We start from the raw sequence: 21,213 nt of genomic DNA on the forward strand, positions 1-21,213 counted from the left end.
GTGTACATATTTACTTTAATTTAACTTTTCCCCACCATTGACTGAATTTTCCAGCTATCCATGTTTTCACTGGTATACGGTAGGGGGCGCTATGACACATCTTCTAGTACAGAATCTCTGGATCAAAACACAGGAGAAGAAGAAGCTGAAACAAGTGATAGAAGATTGCACACTCAAATGTAAAATAATGTAATATCAAACATTAAACAGCTTGTAAATCATAACTGCTTAATGTTTCCAAATGAAATGAAGCGTAGGCCTAACCCATGAAGAGAAAACGACTTTGGGGGTGTTGGACTCGATCTACTCCACCTGTGTTTTGATCATCGTTCTGGATCTGATCAAGGCGTAGTCTTTGACAAAAATGTGATTTTCTCAACTATTTTGTTTAAAATGTTGCCTTTATGAAACTTACTGACATTCAAATGTTGATAAAAAAGGATGCATGAAGCTAATAAAATGTTTTTAAAATTAAAGTAGAGTTAAAGGTATTTTTCAAGTATAAAAAAATAACATTTTAACATAGTAGTATAGGCCTACTGCAACTGCAAAAAATTATATAAATAGTAAACTATAAGTATAATGTTAAGTTCACTTAAAGAAAACTTGTAGAATAAAACTACTAAACTAGTAGTTTACTGAGAGTACATTAAAAGAAAACTTGTAGAATAAAAATACTAAACTAGTAGTTTACTGAGAGTACATTAAAATAAAACTTGTAGAATAAAAATACTAAACTAGTAGTTTACTGAGAGTACACTAAAAGAGTAAAAATAATATATACATTGTAAACTATAAGTATGTTAAGTTCACTTAAAGAAAACTTGTAGTATAAATCTACTAAACTAGTAGTTTACTGAGAGTACATTAAAATAAAACTTGTAGTATAAAACTACTAAACTAGTAGTTTACTGAGAGTATACTTCAAAGTTGCTACAAGTATTAAAATAGTAAATAGTATACTCATAAGTTCACTTGCAGTACAAATGAGAAACATAATTATGAACTAGTTGTGCACTTAAAGTTTACTACTGTTACACTTATAGTACACTTAAACATATACTTTTATATACTTCAAGTGGGCCAATTTAGTCCCAAGCGGTATTAAAATAGTACACTTACAAGTTTACTACTAGTACATATTGACATTAGTATACTTACTACATAAAGTATACTTAAAAATATACTTGAACATTACTCAAGTATACTTCATAAAATGAACTTATCCTGGCCTTAGTTATATTATAGTTTACTTTGTCAATACTGACACCTTGTGGTTACTTTAAGAAATACATCGCCTTTAATAATATATCAGCCATTTTGGATCTTAGAGCTCATGGTGGAGAGTATAGAGGTGCATCCACGTCCATCCTTCTTGTTTTGCTCTTGAAACGGCACAATCTGTAAGTTAAAAAGACTAATCTAAGCGGTAAAATATGATTACATGTATTCTGATATATATACATATGATTGAGAATGATTTGCATGTGACATGTTAAATGTAGCCCGAAGCACATAATTGTGATGCTTGATTGTTCTTCTTGACACAGCTATCTTCTAAGTTAATCTATCTTCTAATAATGTTTTGATTTATGTGAACTGAATGTAACATTGTAAGTGATATTTTTTTTAATATCATTGTTCATTTGTGTTACAGTTTCACAAATTGGGCTTCAGTAAAGCAAGTTTGACCCTGACAAATGTCTACGACTTTTACTAAGCCTTTGTTTAGCTCGCTGCAAAAGCAAACATAAGCTGAAGGCAGAAGAGTGAAAAGATTGACTTCACATTGAGAGCTTAACACTGGACTACATGCGCTCTATCTACACAAAGAACCAGTATGCCACACTCGTCGAAACACAGCCAAGCTTCCAAGCTGGAAACCCGGTCAGAGGCTAGATCTTCAGCCAGCAACACTTCATCCACACGTCGCTCTCATAAATCTAACGCAAGCCAAGCTGCAGCTGAAGCACGCGCAAAGGCAGAGGCAGAGGCCGCACGCACAAGAGCTGAGTTTGCAAAGCGCCAGATAGATATGGAGATCGAAAAGGCTAGGATTGAAGCAACGCTGAATGCTCTGAAAGAGGAGGGTGAAGCTGAAGCAGCTCTTGCAGCAGCAAGGGTGTTGGAATCTGCCGCAATTTGTTCAAATGACGAAATTGAAAGGGGTAGTTCTTTGGCTGCTGAACGCACAGAAGAATTCATTAGGACACACTTTTCTCAGAACCAGAGTATGAAGAAAGAAAGAGACATTCCTGGAATCAGCCAGTCTACTCCTAACGCTGTAAATGCAATAAGCAGACATGACCAATTGGGGTATAAGCATACAAGACAGCCGAATAGCTTTCCCTCTCATGTGAGAAACCCCTGCTCACCAAGCGAACCAGTACCTCGATCCAGAGAGGTGTCTGATCTTGCAGTGTTTCTTGCACGCCGGGATCTTCTCACTTGTAGCTTCAAAGTATTTGACAACAAGCCAGAGAATTACATACCCAGGAAAACAGCATTTATGAATGCCATTGATGGTCTAAATCTAAAAGACAATGAAGAGATTGATTTGCTTACCAAGTGGCTCGAAGGTGAGTCCCTCCGACATGCTCTGAGAATAAGAGCTGCCCATGCACATGATCCTGAAGCTGGTCTCAGACATTTATGGCAACGTTTGGACAAAAAATATGGTTCCCCAGAGGTCATTGAAGCATCTTTATTCAAACGTTTAGAGAGTTTCGCTAAGATTTCTCACAAAGACTTCAATCAGTTGCAAGCACTCGCAGATCTGCTCCTGGAAGTGCAAGCAGTGAAAGAGGAAGGCAATCTACCTGGTCTTGGATTCCTTGACACATCAAAGGGAATAAACTCTATCGTCGAAAAACTGCCTCACAGTCTTCAGGAAGCATGGATAGTTAAGGGAACAAAATACAAGAAAGAATATCTACTTCATTATCCACCTTTTTCATACTTTGTCGAGTTTGTCAATGAAAATGCTGAAATGAGAACAGATCCCAGCTTCTCTTTTCAATCTTCTAATACATCGCCTAAAGTTGAAACAGTCCAAATGAAGCAGTCAAGATTCAGACCTTCTATCTTTGCCAGCAAAACAGAGGTTGAATCAAATTTGTCTGTAAGTTCCAACACCAGTTCAGTTGACCTGACAAGACAATGTCCCTTCCATAAAAGGAACCATTCACTATTGAAATGCAGAGGTTTCAGAATGAAGTCTTTAGCTGAAAGGAAGAGGTTTCTTAAGGAGAACTCTATCTGCTACAAGTGCTGTGTTTCTTCAGACCACAGGGCCAAAGATTGCAGGGTGACTATCCATTGTTCAGAATGCAATAGCCATGACCATGTCTCTGCTCTTCATGATGGTCCAGCTCCATGGCTCGAAAAGGGTCCCGCCACACCAACAGAGGCTCAAGGTGGGGAGCAAGACGAACCAACCTCCACAGTGACCACATCCGTATGCACAGAAATATGTGGAACAGGGTTACAAGGAAAGTCATGCTCAAAAATTTGCTTAGTCAATGTTTACCCTGATGGTTGTTCTGAGGAAAAGAAGCGCATGTATGTAATGTTGGATGATCAGAGTAACCTCTCTTTAGCGAGGTCAGCCTTCTTTCGCACGTTCAATGTTCAAGGTGAAGACTTCCCTTACACAATGAGAACATGCTCAGGCACAGTTGATACTAGTGGGAGGAGAGCAAACGACTTTGTGGTTGAATCCTTGGATGGGAAAGTATCAATGATGCTTCCAACACTCATAGAGTGTAATTCGACCCCTGATAACAGACTGGAGATTCCCACTCCTGAAGCCGCTGCTTACCACCCTCATCTTCAAGCCATTGCCTCTCAGATACCTCCACTGGATCCCGCAGCTGACATTCTCATTCTCATAGGGAGAGATCTTATCCGTGCGCACAAGGTCCGCAGACAGCGCAATGGTTCTCACAATGCTCCATATGCCCAACTCCTCGACCTGGGATGGGTGATTGTAGGAGATGTGTGCCTCGGTGGAGCTCACAAACCCACAGTGAGCACTTTCAAAACTAGTGTGCTTGAGAACGGCAGGCCCAGCTTTCTCACACCTTGCAAAAACAGTATCTGTTCTAAAGAAAGGTTCACAAGTGAAGAGCACAGACTCATAAGGAGCACAAAACGATCTCATGACATTGGGAAGCATATCTTCAAACAAACCAAAGAAGACAACATGCTCGCACTATCTGGAGAAGATGAGGTTTTCCTGGATATTATGGACAACGAATTCACCAAAGACAAAGCAAATAGTTGGGTGGCTCCACTCCCGTTTCGCTGTCCCAGAGAGCGTTTGCCCAATAATAGAGACCAGGCTGTCAGTCGTCTATTATCACTTCGTCGTTCTCTGAAAAAGAAGACGGACATGAAAGACCATTATGTGGATTTCTTGGAGACAATGTTAAAAAAAAGACATGCTGAGATTGCTCCCCCTCTTGAAGACAACAAGGAATGTTGGTACCTGCCAAGTTTTGGCATTTATCACCCACAAAAGCCAGGGAAGATCAGGATAGTGTTTGATTCAAGTGCTCAATACAACAACATATCCTTAAATCAAGTTCTCCTTAAAGGCCCAGACCTGAACAACAGCCTGATAGGTGTGATCATCCGCTTCAGATCTGACTCCTACGCTGTGATGGCAGACATTGAGCAAATGTTTCACAGCTTTCTGGTCAAAGAGGAACATCGAGATTACCTGCGCTTCTTGTGGTTTAACCCCCTGGGGTCGGCTGTATCGCCGGCGATACCAGCTCGCTTTTTTTTTTATCAGTTCAAAAGAGATTCATTTTGCTCTGTTGACTTTGATATTACAAACAAGTTTCATACATCAATCGATTCTGTTAAATGTGTATTATTTTTGTGTATACTCACAATAAAAACAAAGTGTTGTGCTTTTCGCAAAATAAAGAAAAATAAACACGAAGCGAGTTCTGCCTTCTCTCTGTCAGTGAAGTCCATTCTGAAACGCGTCCGAAAATGAACAATAACTCAGCGAATACTCAGTCAAACAGGCACACAGACACACAGGCATGAAGCTTGAATTCTCTTCTTTTAAATTAAGTAATTTATATATATAAAAAAAAATATTCTCTGTTTATGTAATCTTTATGAAAAGAGAGAGATGTCAGTCGTTCTCATCTCAGCTCATTACGTTTTAATCTGCCCCGCCCACGGAGAGCGCGCGCTATTCAAACGCAAATGACTGAGACGATCCCATACAAACTGTGAACGCCCCCATATCAGCTCGAGAAAACACATCAAGTTTATTCAGATCATTGCACTTGTTTACACTGTCTCGCAGCGCTGTGAGGAATAATAATAATGGAAAACGTACCTCAGAAGTGCTGGTATTTCGAGGAGCAACGGATGGAATACTGTAGTAAGTTTTTTTTCATTCTCAAGTAAATCGCGTTTCTGTGTGAATGAATGAACGGCAGAGATGCGCTGTTTACCACAACTCGCAAAAAGACGGTTTAAATTTGAATTGCGTTTCTGTGTGTGAATGAATGATCTGCTTTTAGCAAACTATTTTGCTATACTGAGTAAAAATCGACTGAAATATGTTGAAATAAAATGTATTTGTATAAGCAACATATTAAACTGCAAATTAACATTTATATTCCTTATAATAAAAACGAAAGACCTATGTTACAGACAAATGAAAGACAACATTTCGTTGACTAGTTTTGGATAGATTACACATTTTTACTGTAAAATATCTGCCACCTCAAATAAGCTTTTTTTGCCAATTTTTGCTAATATGTTAAATATAGTATGTTTCGTCAATGTAGGCTATATTTCGAAGTAATGAATCCTTAACTTTGAAATATGTATGATAAAATGTATACTTTAGTTTTTACAAAGAAAGATTACACTTCAATTGTTGTTGTAATTGTGTTTTCTTTAAATAATTTTTATTGTGTTTTATTATTGACAAATTTGGGGAGAGGATACATATTCCAAAACTGAAAATACAGTATGAGAATTAACTGCACAATTACTAGACATGTTTTCCTTGGATATTATACAATTTGCAAGCAAAATTTGTGAAAAAATTGACTTGCTTCCAACTGTGAACCAATTTGGTAGAATATATATATATATATATATATTGCTCTTGCATTCTTTCTTGTGGCTATAGGTGACACACCTGAATGAATGGCTCATTAAGTATGCGGGCCCCATTGTCACCTCAGGTGTGAATCACTAAATATGCATGATGCTGTTGAATCGTTGACGCCCCTTGCGCATATTGTCTTTACAAACAAAAAGTGTTTTACAAGATTTAAATCAATGTATTGTGTTATGTGAATGATAAGGGCAGGATGATTTTCACATCATTTTGAAGAAAAAACTCTAGGCAACGACATCCATTAGTCAAAAGTCTTATTGTCACATATTTAGTATGTGTTTTGTGGCCTTATTTCAGAAACTTTAGTTTTTAGTTTTTTCAATAACCATGCATAAACATTATTCTCTCAAAAATACAAACATGTACATGCATGTTGCTCACATATTATGATAGCCCTGTTTGTGCTAAATAGAGTGTAATTATACCTTTGCCATTAATATGTTTATAAGCAACTGAAAAAAGCACAAATGTCAGGGCATGTCAGAACATCTCAAGGACCCCAAAAACCACTCAGACCCCAGAGGGTTAAGGATCACAACCTTAATGGAGATATCGTGGAGTACCGCATGAGAGTCCACATTTTTGGCAATTGCCCCTCCCCATCAGTAGCTGTATACGGGCTCAAGAGAACAGCCGTAGAGGGAGAGTCGGAGTTTGGAAGTGATGCCAGGCTCTTCATCGAGCGCCATTTCTATGTGGACGATGGGCTAAAATCATTCAGTTCCGAAGCTGAAGCCATTGATGTACTGCACAGAGCTCAACAGATGCTAGCACGATCCAGCCTCCACCTACACAAAATCTCATCCAACAGCCCCATCATCATGAGAGCCTTACAGAATGAGGATCTGGCAACTACGCTGCAGGGCCTCGATCTTGGTGTGAACTCACTATCCATCCAACGAAGCTTAGGATTGTGTTGGGACTTGTCAATAGATGCATTTGTATTTCAAGTATCCATCAGTGACAAACCTTACACTAAGCGAGGAGTGCTTTCTACCATCAACAGTTTGTATGATCCTCTAGGATTTGTAGTACCAATAAGCATTGAGGGTCGCTCCATCCTGAGAGACATCTCTGGAGATGCAGATGATTGGGATGTTATTCTGCCCAAAGAGAAACAAGAGAAGTGGCAAAAATGGAAAGATTCCCTCAAACATCTGCAAGGACTAAAAATCTCAAGAATGTATACCTCCATCTCATTGTCTAGTGCACACAAGAAAGAGATCATTGTGTTTTGTGATGCTTCCACTAAAGCTGTAGGTACAGTAGCTTACCTGAAAGTTACTAACACAGATGGTCTCAGTGAGGTTGGTTTCCTCTTCGGTAGGGCAAAGCTTGCTCCAAAGCCGGATGTCACTGTCCCTCGACTTGAGTTATGTGCGGCTGTACTAGCAGTGGAAGTAGCAGAGATGCTTCAAGAACAGCTGGATACAACACTGGATGATGTGAGATTTTACACTGACTCTAAAGTAGTGCTAGGATACATCTTCAATGAGACAAGACGTTTTCACGTCTATGTTCATAATCGAGTACAGCGCATTAGACACTCTACGGGACCACATCAGTGGAACTTTGTGCCCACTCATCTTAATCCAGCCGATGCTGCAAGCAGAGGACTCCCCTCAGAGCAACTAACTTCATCATATTGGCTAACAGGGCCTCCATTCCTCTTACACACAAGACAAGACGAACTTAATAAAAGGTCTTACACCCTCGTCAGTCCTGAAACAGATGCAGAGCTTCGTCCAGAGTGTATTACCTGTGTGACTAGCCTGTCACAAAGAAACCTTGGGAGTGAAAGGTTCCAACGATTCTCTAGTTGGAGCTCCCTGTTAAAGGCCATAGCACGATTGCAACACATAGCCAAGTGTGTCAAGTCTGGGTCAGGAGATGTCTGTCGCGGATGGCACATTTGCAACAAGCATAAGGAGGAAGAGCAGCTGAAGCAGGCTAAAGGCGGCCGCACACCGGACGCGCAGCTCAGCGCCGCGCCGCGCCACGTCTAGGACAACTGTCACCTGAAAATCCGATAACATCAGCAATTTTCTGATTTCTGTAAATAAATATAAAACTAAATGTATATTGCAGCACAGGGTGAGGTCCGTATATACATTAACTACGATTTGAGACACATACATGTAAATTTAATATAAAACTATGTAAATGGCGCTCTGTGGCGCGGCAGGATTTTGAACACGTTCCTGAGCCGCCGCGGACAGACGCCGAAAGGCGCCGCCGGTGTGTGTACTCTCATAGAGAATAGTGTGTTCGAATTTAAAAGACGTGGCGCTGCGCGGCGCGCCGCCGAGCTGCGCGTCCGGTGTGCGACCCCCTTAAAGCTACAATCATTCAAACTGTTCAGAGAGAAGTCTACAGAGATGACTTTAAACGCCTAGAACAAGGTCAGCCTGTCCAAAAGTCAAGTCCTCTCAGCAAACTCTGTCCATTCATTGACCCAGAAGGGTTTCTCAGAGTAGGAGGTCGGCTGGGGAGAGCTCAACTACCATCTGAAGAACTGTATCCAGCTCTCATACCTGGTAAACATCATGTTACTCAGCTTTTGATTCGACACTTTCATGAGAAGGTATGTCACCAAGGCCGACATCTCACGGAAGGTGCCATCAGGGCAGGTGGTTACTGGATTGTTGGAGGTAAGAGATCGGTCAGCAGCTCCATCTACAACTGTGTTACTTGTCGCAAATTGAGAGGCAAACAAGAGGAGCAGATCATGGCAGATTTACCAGCTGACAGATTACACATAGACCCGCCATTCACATTCGTGGGGCTGGATGTTTTCGGTCCATGGCCAGTCGCGGTCAGGAAAACACGAGGATGTCCGGCAGAAGCTAAAAGATGGGCGGTCATATTTACTTGCATGACTACACGGGCGATTCACCTAGAAGTGATCGAGTCTATGAGTGCCTCAAGCTTTATCAACTCCCTGCGGCGTTTCTTTGCAATCAGAGGCCCCGCTAAGATCTTGAGGTCTGATTGTGGAACCAACTTTGTGAGAGCCTGCAAAGAGCTACAAATTGACAAGCAAGGTTGCCACAACACAAACATCCAAGCTTACCTATCTGATAATCAATGCTGCTGGCAGTTCAATCCTCCTCATGCTTCACATATGGCTGGGTCCTGGGAGCGCATGATTGGAGTTTCCCGACGTATCCTTGATGCCATGCTCCTTCAACACAGCCCTGCAAGACTTACACATGAAGTTTTAATAACGTTCATGGCAGAAGTGAGTGCAATTGTGAATGCTCGTCCCTTAACCACAGTCTCTACTGATCCAGAACTACCAATGATACTAACACCAGCAATGCTCCTCACGCAGAAAGTTGGAGCCCCACCAGTACCACCTGGCCAATTTGAAAACCATGATCTATGCAGAGCTCAGTGGCGTCGCGTTCAGTATTTAGCCAATGTCTTCTGGGGAAGATGGAAGAATGAATGTTTGAGTGGACTTCAAGGACGTCGCAAGTGGCGCACGGCTAAGCCAAACCTACAAAATGGAGACGTTGTGATTCTGAAAGATGCCCAGGAGAAAAGAAATGACTGGCCAGTTGGGATCATAACTAAAACTTATGTGGTGCGGTGGTGGTGGCGCAATGGATAAGACACATGCCTTTGGTGTGAGAGACCCGGGTTCGAATCCACTGTGAGACACCAATGTGTCCCTAAGCAAGACACTTAACCCCTAGTTGCTCCAGAGGCGTGCGACCTCTGACATATATAGCAATTGTAAGTCGCTTTGGATAAAAGCGTCAGCTAAATGAATAAATGTAAATGTAAAACTTACCCAAGTGAGGATGGCAAAGTCAGAAAGATTGAAGTAAAAATCATAAAGAAAGGTGAACAAAGATTCTTCGTGAGACCAGTCAATGAGGTTGTTCTTCTGGTTTCAAAGGACACAAATTAAGGTGGCTTAACGATCTGGATGTTGACGCCTTTGTTACTGTTCCTCAAGTCTGATGTGACATCTGTTGATGTCAGGCGGGGAGTATCCTGGCCTTATTTATAATATAGTTTACTTTGTCAATACTGACACCTTGTGGTTACTTTAAGAAGTACATCGCCTTTAATAATATATCAGCCATTTTGGATCTTAGAGCTCATGGTGGAGAGTATAGAGGTGCATCCACGTCCATCCTTCTTGTTTTGCTCTTGAAACGGCACAATCTGTAAGTTAAAAAGACTAATCTAAGCGGTAAAATATGATTACATGTATTCTGATATATATATATACATATGATTGAGAACGATTTGCATGTGACATGTTAAATGTAGCCCGAAGCACATAATTGTGATGCTTGATTGTTCTTCTTGACACAGCTATCTTCTAAGTTATGTAAGGGTGATTTATGTGCATCTTAAATAATGTTTTGATTTATGTGAACTGAATGTAACATTGTAATTGATATTTTTTTAAATATCATCGTTCATTTGTGTTACAGTTTCACAAATTGGGCTTCAGTAAAGCAAGTTTGACCCTGACAAATGTCTACGACTTTTACTAAGCCTTTGTTTAGCTCGCTGCAAAAGCAAACATAAGCTGAAGGCAGAAGAGAACTTGAAGTATACTTTTTTTTCGTAAGGGATGTCAAATGATCTGTCCATTAAAGGGCCCCTATTATGCTATTTTAAAAGTTTCCTAATGTTGTTGTGGAGTCTCCTACAACATGTTTACATGCATCAAAGGTAAAAAAAAACTGTTTAATTTCCTCATAATATACATTTGCACATCATCACATTTTCAATGATTCTCAAACGACTCGTGAGATGAATCAATCTCTCTAAATCCCTCTCTAATTCCACGAGCTACTCTGCTCTGATTGGCCAGACAGCTCAGTCTGTTGTGATTGGCCTACCGTGTACATCGCGCCGAAAACAAAAACGGCCATTACCATAACAACGTCAGCTGTCCTGAGGCTTCCTACACTGTAAACTAAACACAGTAACGAACAATGACGTCGATTTGACCATATCAATGCGAGCGCGAGTCCGATGATGAAACACTGGAAGAACTAGTTATTCAACCAGAACCTCCATCACAAGGACGACTCGAGCAGGACTCAGTGTTTCTCAGTGATACACTACTCAGTTTGAGGTACATCGTATGAGATGTTGCAACTGTAATTCCTCACCATCAGCATTAACAAGTGCATGTCCATCAACAAACCGATTATTTTACTTGTACTCATTTATTTACCGAGAATTTTTCTAATATATTGCGGTGAATACGTGGAAACTGTATCAATAACAGTGCATGTATGCAATGTATTAGCCGAGCACTAGAGTGAATGATCTGATGTAACATAAACGTTTGGTAAAACAAATATTTCCTCAAAGTAGTGAGAATGACAGACAATCAGCATTAATAAACACAGTTAAAGGTAATAGTGGTCCACAACTGATTTGCAAAAGTATTTCAGTAATATAGTGATAACGTGAGTTAGCCAGTTAGCAGGAGACCTACACAATATAAAACTCAAAACTACATTTTTTGAACACCATCTTTCAAGAGTAAAAACGGTTTGCGAATCCTGCATTGAACTCCGAGATTTGAGAAGCAGTCATCAGTAAAATAAAGGGAACACAGCAAAAGTTTCGGATTATACTGCTGTGATATCATGGTAAAGATGAATTTTAACCACTGATTCTTCACATGCTCGTCCTTGGGCAGTGAAAAAAAAACCTATCTTTACCTTCACATTATAAAGCACAACGCCATCTTCTCGACATGATGCTATCCAGTATCCACAGGAATCAGCTGTTGGTATGAGGTTCAAGTTTTCCCTGACGCAATAAGTGGTCGGGCAATATACTAATGTTTCGTCTTGACGTCACAACGAAACGGCTTATGACTCGTTTAAAAAACTATTCATTTAATTGACTCAGAGTCGACTCTTACTTTTGAAAGACAATAACTTTATATATGGTGCACTTTCAGATTTAATACTTTGCAGGATGTTTTCATTCACTTAGAGCTATGTTACACACTACATGAAAGGTCATTTTCAAAAATCCATAATAGGGGCCCTTTAAGTCTTGGAGTGTACATGCAAAATAATAGACCTGATACTTCTTCAATGTAATGTGTAATGTGCTACTTTGTTGTTCACTTTTCAAATCAGTCACTCAGTGACTTTTTACATTTAAATCTACAGATTATTATACAGTGGGTATGGAAAGTATTCAGATTTTTCAGATTTTTCCTTACATTTTTCACTCTTTGTTTTATTGCAGCCATTTGCTAAAATCATTTAAGTTCATTTTTTTCCCCTCATTATTGTACACACAGCACCCCATATTGACAGAAAAACACAGAATTGTTGACATTTTTGCACATTTATTAAAAAAGAAAAACTGAAATATCACATGGTCCTAAGTATTCAGACCCTTTGCTGTGACACTCATATATTTAACTCAGGTGCTGTCCATTTCTTCTGATCATCCTTGAGATGGTTCTACACCTTCATTTGAGTCCAGCTGTGTTTGATTATACTGATTGGACTTGATTAGGAAAGCCACACACCTGTCTATATAAGACCTTACAGCTCACAGTGCATGTCAGAGCAAATGAGAATCATGAGGTCAAAGGAACTGCCTGAAGAGCTCAGAGACAGAATTGTGGCAAGGCACAGATCTGGCCAAGGTTACAAAAAAAGTTCTGCAGCACTTAAGGTTCCTAAAGCCTGGAACACACCAAGCCGACGGTCGGCCGTTGGGCAGTTTCCGTGCATTGGCCGACTAAATCTTCTCAGTGTGTTCCGCACCGTCGGCTGAAATTGGTCCTCGTCGGCTTTGTAACGCCGATTCGACATGTTGAATCGTCGTCGGGCCGTCGGTGAAAGAGGGAACTCTGATTGGCTGTTCAGCTTAGTGACCGAGTCAGTGCACGAGAATAATAGCAAAACAGCGAGCAAAGTCAAAACGGAACAGATAGAAGGCTGTTCCAATTATATGTCATCTTACCTGAGTGTTCCTTGGCGAATATTTCAATATTAACACGAGAGGAGTGGAATAAAGAAAGTGTTTAGCAGGATTGATATTCAAAACGGTAAGCACGCACTGCTTTGTTTACGGTTTGTGTAACTGCAGCCGGCAGCGTCGGTTTCCCTTTTTGAATGACGAATATAGACGAATATATCTGCAGAAATAGACAGCTGTCTCATTTACACGCAGGCGCAGAACGCGCATTCTAGCTAACAGTCGGCAGTAGTTCTCTCGGTGTGTTCAAGTGCAGCTTTTTACCCCGACGCGAGGCGACAACACAGTCGGCTTTCATCAGCGCTAGTTCGTCGGCGTCGGCTTGGTGTGTTCCAGGCTTAAGAGCACAGTGGCCTCCATAATCCTTAAATGGAAGACGTTTGGGACGACCAGAACCCTTCCTAGAGCTGGCCGTCCGGCCAAACTGAGCTATCGGGGGAGAAGAGCCTTGGTGAGAGAGGTAAAGAAGAACCCAAAGATCACTGTGGCTGAGCTCCAGAGATGCAGTCGGGAGATGGGAGAAAGTTGTAGTAAGTCAACCATCACTGCAGCCATCCACCAGTCGGGGCTTTATGGCAGAGTGGCCCGACGGAAGCCTCTCCTCAGTGCAAGACACATGAAAGCCCGCATGGAGTTTGCTAAAAAACACCTGAAGGACTCCAAGATGGTGATAAATAAGATTTTCTGGTCTGATGAGACCAAGATAGAACTTTTTGGCCTTAATTCTAAGCGGTATGTGTGGAGAAAACCAGGCACTGCTCATCACCTGTCCAATACAGTCTCAACAGTGAAGCATGGTGGTGGCAGCATCATGCTGTGGGGGTGTTTTTCAGCTGCAGGGACAGGACGACTGGTTGCAATCGAGGGAAAGATGAATGCGGCCAAGTACAGGGATATCCTGGATGAAAACCTTCTCCAGAGTGCTCTGGACCTCAGACTGGGCCGAAGGTTCACCTTCCAACAAGACAATGACCCTAAGCACACAGCTAAAATAACGAAGGAGTGGCTTCACAACAACTCCGTGACTGTTCTTGAATGGCCCAGCCAGAGCCCTGACTTAAACCCAATTGAGAATCTCTGGAGAGACCTGAAAATGGCTGTCCACCAACGTTTACCATCCAACCTGATAGAACTGGAGAGGATCTGCAAGGAGGAATGGCAGAGGATACCCAAATCCAGGTGTGAAAAACTTGTTGCATCTTTCCCAAAAAGACTCATGGCTGTATTAGATCAAAAGGGTGCTTCTACTAAATACTGAGAAAAGGGTCTGAATAGGACCATGTGATATTTCAGTTTTTCTTTTTTAATAAATGTGCAAAAGTGTCAACAATTCTGTGTTTTTCTGTCAATATGGGGTGCTGTGTGTACAATAATGAGGGAAAAAAAATTAACTTAAATGATTTTAGCAAATGGCTGCAATATAACAAAGAGTGAAAAATTTAAGGGGGTCTGAATACTTTCCGTACCCACTGTATATAAAATAGTTCTAAGCACATTTGTTTTATGATCTGTTCTGACAGTGATTATTTTGTATTTCATGAATAAATAGGATGAGTTAATATTACAAACTGTTTTTTTTTGCATTTATTTTGGATTGATTGTCAGTACTGGGCTCGCAGTTCACAGGGGTAGGGTACTTTGTACTGTGTGTGTGGATGACTGTGTTTGTCCACCACCACTGATGACCATTTTTGACCCAGGAAAATCCCTGTGAATGATATGAGATGTTTGGTTACAAATGAGAAAGGTTTTGCTCAGGTTTTTTGGATTGAACTTTTTTTTTTTAAATGTTACTTCTAAAAATAAAAATAAATTAACATTGATTAACAGACGTGGAATATAGTGCTGATGTCACAATAACTTTTCTTTCTTTGCAACCCGGATATCTCTTCAGCAGGATTCTTTATTAAGAACGTGCTACTCTAAAAAAAAATATTTTTTTTAATAAAAATAGGGCTTAGAAGGAATTTTTCGTATTTATTTTTTACAGGTGTTTTACCTGTATTTTGAATTTTACACTGCATTGTGTTGTGTTTTAGAGTTAACGGAAAGGTCCGTAAAATTAATGGATAATGTCCAGGTAATGAGCTGCCAGTACTTTTTCTGCTATTTTATTATTACTTCAGCCTCAGAGATGACCGCTTTAACCAAAGCATCTAAAGGCAACACAGGACATTACCCCTGACTGTGAGATCCAGCAGACCTAGTCCCTGGTCATGAGAAATATAGACATGTCAACACATAGTTTGACCCTCAGTAGGAAGAGACTGGCAGAACCCCTTGAATGGAAACTATTTAATCTAATCATTAAACTAATGCCATTGCGTTCAGTTTGAATGCCATATATAACATAGTTCACATTAGTTTTTTTTTTTTTTTTCATGTGATGTTATGTCAGGACATAGAATCAGTGGATCTTAGACAGATTCTTTAATTTGTATTCCCACAACAGAAGACTTATCCATTCATATTAAGGGTGAGTAAATTATGAAAGAATTTTCATTTTGGGTGGACTGTTCCTTTAAATCCATTGCTCAAATGGTGTCAAGAAAGAGTGCAAAGTACACAGTATACAGTGTAGTCTGGTCTTACAGTAAGTGGGCATTAAAAAGCACAAGACCTTAGGATGATTAGCAAGTTATTTATTTTTTATTTTTTACCTGCTTTAGGATAAGTAGAGATGAGTAGGTCTGATGGGTCAGGACAGAATTCCCAGATTGATTTCCAGTTGTCTGCAATGGTGCTCATGAGAGGGACACCCTGAACCTCTATTAGAGGAAACCGATGAATAGCATCACCTGCCCTCTTAATGGCTTCTTCATAGCTCAGCAGTACCTCCTCCATCACCACAAAAAGCGTCCTCCAGAATATCCTCTTATCCTTTTTAGTCCAGCTTTCTGAAGTTTTCCTCCCTAATTTACTCTTGTTGAAATCTTTCTTTTTGCCTTAAAGTATACTGAGTTATTTCTTCCTGTCCTGTTCCTTTATGCTTTTGAAATGTCACTTGTATTTTTTCTTAAATGAGCTTTGGATTAGTAGCCTTAAAATATACACTTTGAGCCCCTCACTGTCTTTGCCTATACTCCTAAAGTTATTTGTTCGCTTGACCTCCTTGAATAGTTATCATGTTCTGTTAGCTGTCCAAAGTTTCTTTCTTAGACTTTTAGCATTCTAATTCTAAGTATTCTTTTGATTTTTCCCTTTTCTAACTGTGTCCCTATATTTCTTTCTACTCCTTGGGCATTACTGTAATAAATTCCTAAAGTGCAGGGTTGCTTATATAACTCTCGGACAGCCAGGGCTGAATTCCAAACTTTCAGCAGTGTTATCTTAACTGTTAATCTGAGTTCAAGGGAGTGTCTGACAAGTGACACTTTAAATGAAAAAAGTTTACAGACCAGATTTCCTCTTAAAGCACTGAGAATTAGACAACACTCAGAAAGAAATATCTCAAATGATTTATGTGACCATTTATAAAACTAAATTTCAGTACTGAACCCGAAGCAAACCTAAGCAATTTAGATATACAATAAAACGTGGCAAGTTTAGATAACACATTTAGTCATTAAATAAGCAATAAATATTTGTTTGAAATCCATCCATCCATCCATTTTCTACACCTGTTTATATGTATGGCTATGCTGATGTTTTTATACATCATGGATTTAAATTGTTTTTGCAATATTTCAACATCATTTCCATTTTGCCATTAAAATTATGTTGCTACTTAGAAGAAATGTTAACTAAACCAAAGAAAGACTAAATATCAGATGATAGAGTTTCAACCTCCTGTTTAATATTAACTTGCAAGTAAATATCATCTACAAATGAAGAGTGTCGACTTACAGACACTCCCTCATCTGGCATCGGTTAACTAGCCACAGCAGGGAATGTCAACAAAGTCAAACTCCCCACAGTTTAGCCCCACAGGAAACCCACAAGACCAACCACAAACACATACTATACAAACTTTGTTCTCCTATGGAAGTAAAATAATGTCAAATGTTTTTGAAATAAAAAAGCCTGTTGAATTGCACTACTTGAAAAAAATAGGCATTGCATTAACCATGCTTGCATTTTAATGCATTGTATTTTTAGGGCTTGCATTTTTATGGGCTAAAAAATCATGGTTGAATATTTAAGCTGTGAATATTTCAATTAAAAACATTTCAAACACGTTTTCATTATTAAAAATTCAATAATCCATATTCACCTTTCATATTTCACTTCCAAAATATTTTAACTGTTTAAAAATACAACCTATAATATTCAACAGGCAATTTTCGGTCCATTTTATTTCGCTTTGCAAATTCGCTTCCACAAATTCAGTGGTTCAAATTCGACAGTAAATTCAACATTGACATCCAGGAACTGCAGGAAAAGCAGTAGATTGCCGAGCATGCTCTCCATCTGCTGTTAGTTGATCTCACCAGCAGGAGGTGCAAAAGCGCGTGTTGTTGACGAAGACCGAGCAAAAGTTAGAGCAAGCCATTCATTCATAAAATGAAAATGATTATCTGTGTCAGTAATATATGTGGAAAAGATGATAAACACACAAAAGCTGTGTTTATGTTTCATTCAATAACTTCATTGTTACTTTCGCTGTGTAGCCTACATGGCATCAGCTTTCTCTACCATGAACAGGATTATAATCGGTTTCCCTCAATACCTCATACTCAAGGATTCCCCTTCCGTCGGGACAAAACGCTTAACGACTAATACAGTGATATAAAAGACCAAACTCGCACCTTATTGGGGATGTAGGCTGTAGCCCAGTTAACACAGAACGTTCCCCCTTTGGGGGAACCAAATAAGAACGTTCTGAGAACATTCTGGGAACCAAAAATTGTTAGCTGGGAGGCTACTATATAGGCTACAAGCAGATGAACTCAAAATATGAACTTAACGCACAAAGTTTCTGAGCGTTTCGTGATATACTGGCATAAAATCAACACTTGATCAATTAATACTAACACTTTCTTTTCGATTCTATTCTCTCTCTCTCTCTCTCTCTCTCTCTCTCTCTCTCTCTCTCTTTCTCTCTCTCTCTCTCTCTCTCTCTCTCTCTCTCTCTCTCTCTCTCTCTCTCTCTCTCTCTCTCTATATATATATATATATATATATAGGCTATATGCAGGTTGGGAGGGTTACTTTAAAAATGTATTCCGTTACAGTTACAAATTACTTCATAAAAAAAGTATTCAGTAACGTAATCCAAGTACTATAATATGAAAGTAATGTAACTGATTACTTTGGGATTACTTCAAGGTCACGTATATAAATAAAGTCAAGCAAGAAATATTATTAAAATACATTTTATTATTTTTTTTTATTAAGAATTTGGTCCAGTGTACAATATTTGCAAAATATACACACATGCCTGAATATATATTTATGTAAAGGGCTATACAGACATCTAGTGGCTAATGTATGGTATTACAGATTATTTTGTTTTATTTTTAACTAATTTTTAACTAAAAAATAAAAACACAACATTTAAAAATTTTAAACAATCTACATATTAGTTTATTTTAAAATAGGCCTACATGTTGACTAAAGCCGTGATCTTTCTATTTGGAACTTGGGGCGTTGGCAGTGGGAGTTCCCCTACGTTACCTAGACAGCGAACATCCTGTTATGTGAGAAAAGATAAGAAAGGACATTTTGGGCACTAAAAAAGCTACTCTCCTAATTTCTACAAAATAGCAGCGGAATTTCCATGAATTAAAAGCGATTTTACCCACAGGCAGCATCGTTTCTACTAGCAGCAGTGATTCAAATCTGCGTCTGAGGAGATTGTAGACAGCTGTTATTTGCGCATGCACCAGTGCGTGGCACACGGGAGTCATTACTGGCAACAGAACCAGGAACTACTGTATAATCAAGCAGCGCTTAATATAGTGTTATTATGCCAAAATACTTATTTATTTAGTTTTAAATTAAACCATTGTAATCCTGAAAGTATTCCCCCTTTTTTCAAAACGTAACTATAATCTGATTACTATGTTTTTTGACGTAACTGTAACGGATTACAGTTACTGGATTTTTGTATCCTGATTACATAACGCCGTTACATGTATTCCGTTACTCCCCAACCCTATGCCTACGTGTATTGCATTAGCTTAAACAGGGAAGAGTCATAGCACTAGCTTGCATATTGTTAGTTTAACTGTAAATCGCTTTGGATAAAAGCGTCTGCTAAATGACTAAATGTAAAATTGGCTTGACATTGGACACTCGCACATTTAGTGTCTCTAAAGTCTCTAAAGTTGCATACAACATTGGCAAACACGTTTCTAACTTCAATAGCAAACTTAAATTTATTTGAATAAATATCAAAAATCCAAAGGGTGCGCATTATGCCTGACACCAGGGGCGGAGTGGGACCAAAAAATCTACCGGGAAATTTCGTAGACCACCGGCCCTCGGTGGTCAAAAAAAATAAATAAATAAATATATATAGCGGTGAATGAGAGAATATTAAATAGGCCTATATTTTTTTTTTCCCATTTGCTCAAATAGCAAAAGAAAAACTCTATAGTTTTTTCACAACTTTCAAAAAGAGGAAAAAAAATGCCAGAGATGGATAACGGCAGTCAGAACTCCGAAGAGATATATGTCAATTTGTCATCACTCCCACAGATGCTGTATTAGAAACCCTCACAGCAGCATTAACTAGTTTTTTTGTAATTTTTTTAAAAGGTAATATAATATAAAGTATAGTGAGAGAATTTTTAACGCATGTGCTGAGGGGGTGCTAGATCATTGACAGGGGGAGCTATATATACTAATAATAATTCAGCAAAACTTGGCCACTAAATATTTAATATTCAATGATTTTAATGATCACAATTAAAGTTTTAATTATATTAAATTGAACAAGTGCAACATTCAGCATTCAATCAAATATTCTAAAAGATGTATTATTAATAATAAGGTTATTTCAACATAATATCTCGTTATTTCGACATAATATGTGTGCGTGCAACAAGCAAGATGTGTATTTGTAAATCCGGTGATGCGTGCATTGATTTTTATTAATAAACTAGTGTTTTCTGACAGTGTCGACTGCAAAGATGAAGTTGACGATCGCCGTATCCGTATAGTGAACGCGCCTATAGAGAGAAATGCACATAATGGATTACATATTCAGAGAGTAGCCTTTTTCTTTTCGTTTTGAATTATTTCGTTTAAAGACATTTCAAGCTTTGTGTATTTGATGTATTTCTCATGTCTGTGTGAGGCATACACTGAGTTTCATTAAGTTAGGATGAGATGCGCTCCATTTATCGTGCAATGCAATTGACCGCTCGGGCGCCTCCATGATTATATTGCCTGTATATGCTTCTTTTTTATTAAATCCAGGCCATTGGTTGATGAAAAATTGATTAAAATTAAGATACAATTTATACAAAACGAAATTCACTTTAAAGAAAGGTTTTCTACAAAACAAAACTTAATGAAGTGGTCAAAATCATGTCTGACCCGCTCCATGTCTTTCGATATATTGCGCATCCTGTCTTTCTCGTGCTGTTCACTTTCCATAATCAACTTAAGGCCCTTTCACACCGGATGCGTAACGGAAAAGCGAAACGAAAAAGCGAATAATTCGTGTGCGAACAGTTTGCATCAAAACCATTCACATCAGCCGCGACGCGAATTTGCGACGTCTGTGACGTTCAGAGAGCTTCAACATTCCAAAACTTTCGCGCGAATCGCGCCGACAGCTGAGAAAACATGGACACTTCATCATCATCATCATCCAGTCATAGTCATAGCAATAGCATCCGTGAAGACGAGCTTTTCATTTTATTTAAAAGACATAAAAGAAGGTTTTGGGTGCACCCAATCTAGAGAGTCTGAAGGGGAGTATGCTAATGTGCACAGTTTTTTTGCGTCTTCAACTAAACACAGTGCGTTTTGTAATGTCACTACACTAAAAACTGTAGATATCACACAAAGAATGTATACTAAAAGCAGCCCTAAATAGTCTCACTACATTTTGTTACGTGTTCAAAGTAAACACGGTCTCTGTCTCTATCTTTGACGATAATAGTGTTAGC

The 21,213-nt window shown here is 39.1% G+C and overlaps 2 protein-coding genes across 3 annotated transcripts in view; one reads left to right on the forward strand and one right to left on the reverse strand.

The window, feature by feature from the left end:
• The window catches only part of sult1st6 (sulfotransferase family 1, cytosolic sulfotransferase 6), a 52,651-nt gene extending 36,242 nt beyond the window's left edge, over positions 1-16,409 (reverse strand). Inside the window, exon 1 of the mRNA XM_082152863.1 lies at positions 15,811-16,409. Within this exon, the coding sequence (XP_082008989.1) occupies positions 15,811-15,994 (184 nt within the window). The 5' untranslated portion in view covers positions 15,995-16,409. The remainder of the gene's footprint in view (positions 1-15,810) is intronic.
• Positions 4,185-15,804, forward strand: LOC309485724 (uncharacterized protein). 2 transcript variants are annotated; one of them, XM_082152699.1, is made up of 3 exons: positions 4,185-4,737; positions 6,684-8,116; positions 8,500-15,804. In XM_082152699.1, the coding sequence occupies exons 1-3, from the start codon at positions 4,205-4,207 to the stop codon at positions 9,774-9,776; spliced, it is 3,243 nt and encodes a 1,080-aa protein (XP_082008825.1). In that variant the 5' UTR covers positions 4,185-4,204; the 3' UTR covers positions 9,777-15,804. The 2 variants fall into 2 exon arrangements, with proteins under 2 accessions (XP_082008825.1, XP_082008826.1); XM_082152700.1 differs by having other exon boundaries at positions 6,684-8,528.
• Positions 16,410-21,213: the final 4,804 nt, after the last annotated feature.

Source organism: Leuciscus leuciscus (assembly GCF_965113295.1).
Source record: "Leuciscus leuciscus genome assembly, chromosome: 21".
Lineage (NCBI taxonomy): Eukaryota > Metazoa > Chordata > Actinopteri > Cypriniformes > Leuciscidae > Leuciscus > Leuciscus leuciscus.

Coding starts and splice junctions, on each gene's coding strand:
- LOC309485724 (XM_082152699.1), top strand. CDS start 4,205: ATGCTCGCACTATCTGGAGAAGATGAGGTTTTCCTGGATATTATGGAC. Junction 4,738..6,683: donor GATTACCTGCGCTTCTTGTG/GTTTAACCCCCT, acceptor CAGACCCCAGAG/GGTTAAGGATCACAACCTTA. Junction 8,117..8,499: donor GCAGCTGAAGCAGGCTAAAG/GCGGCCGCACAC, acceptor ACCCCCTTAAAG/CTACAATCATTCAAACTGTT.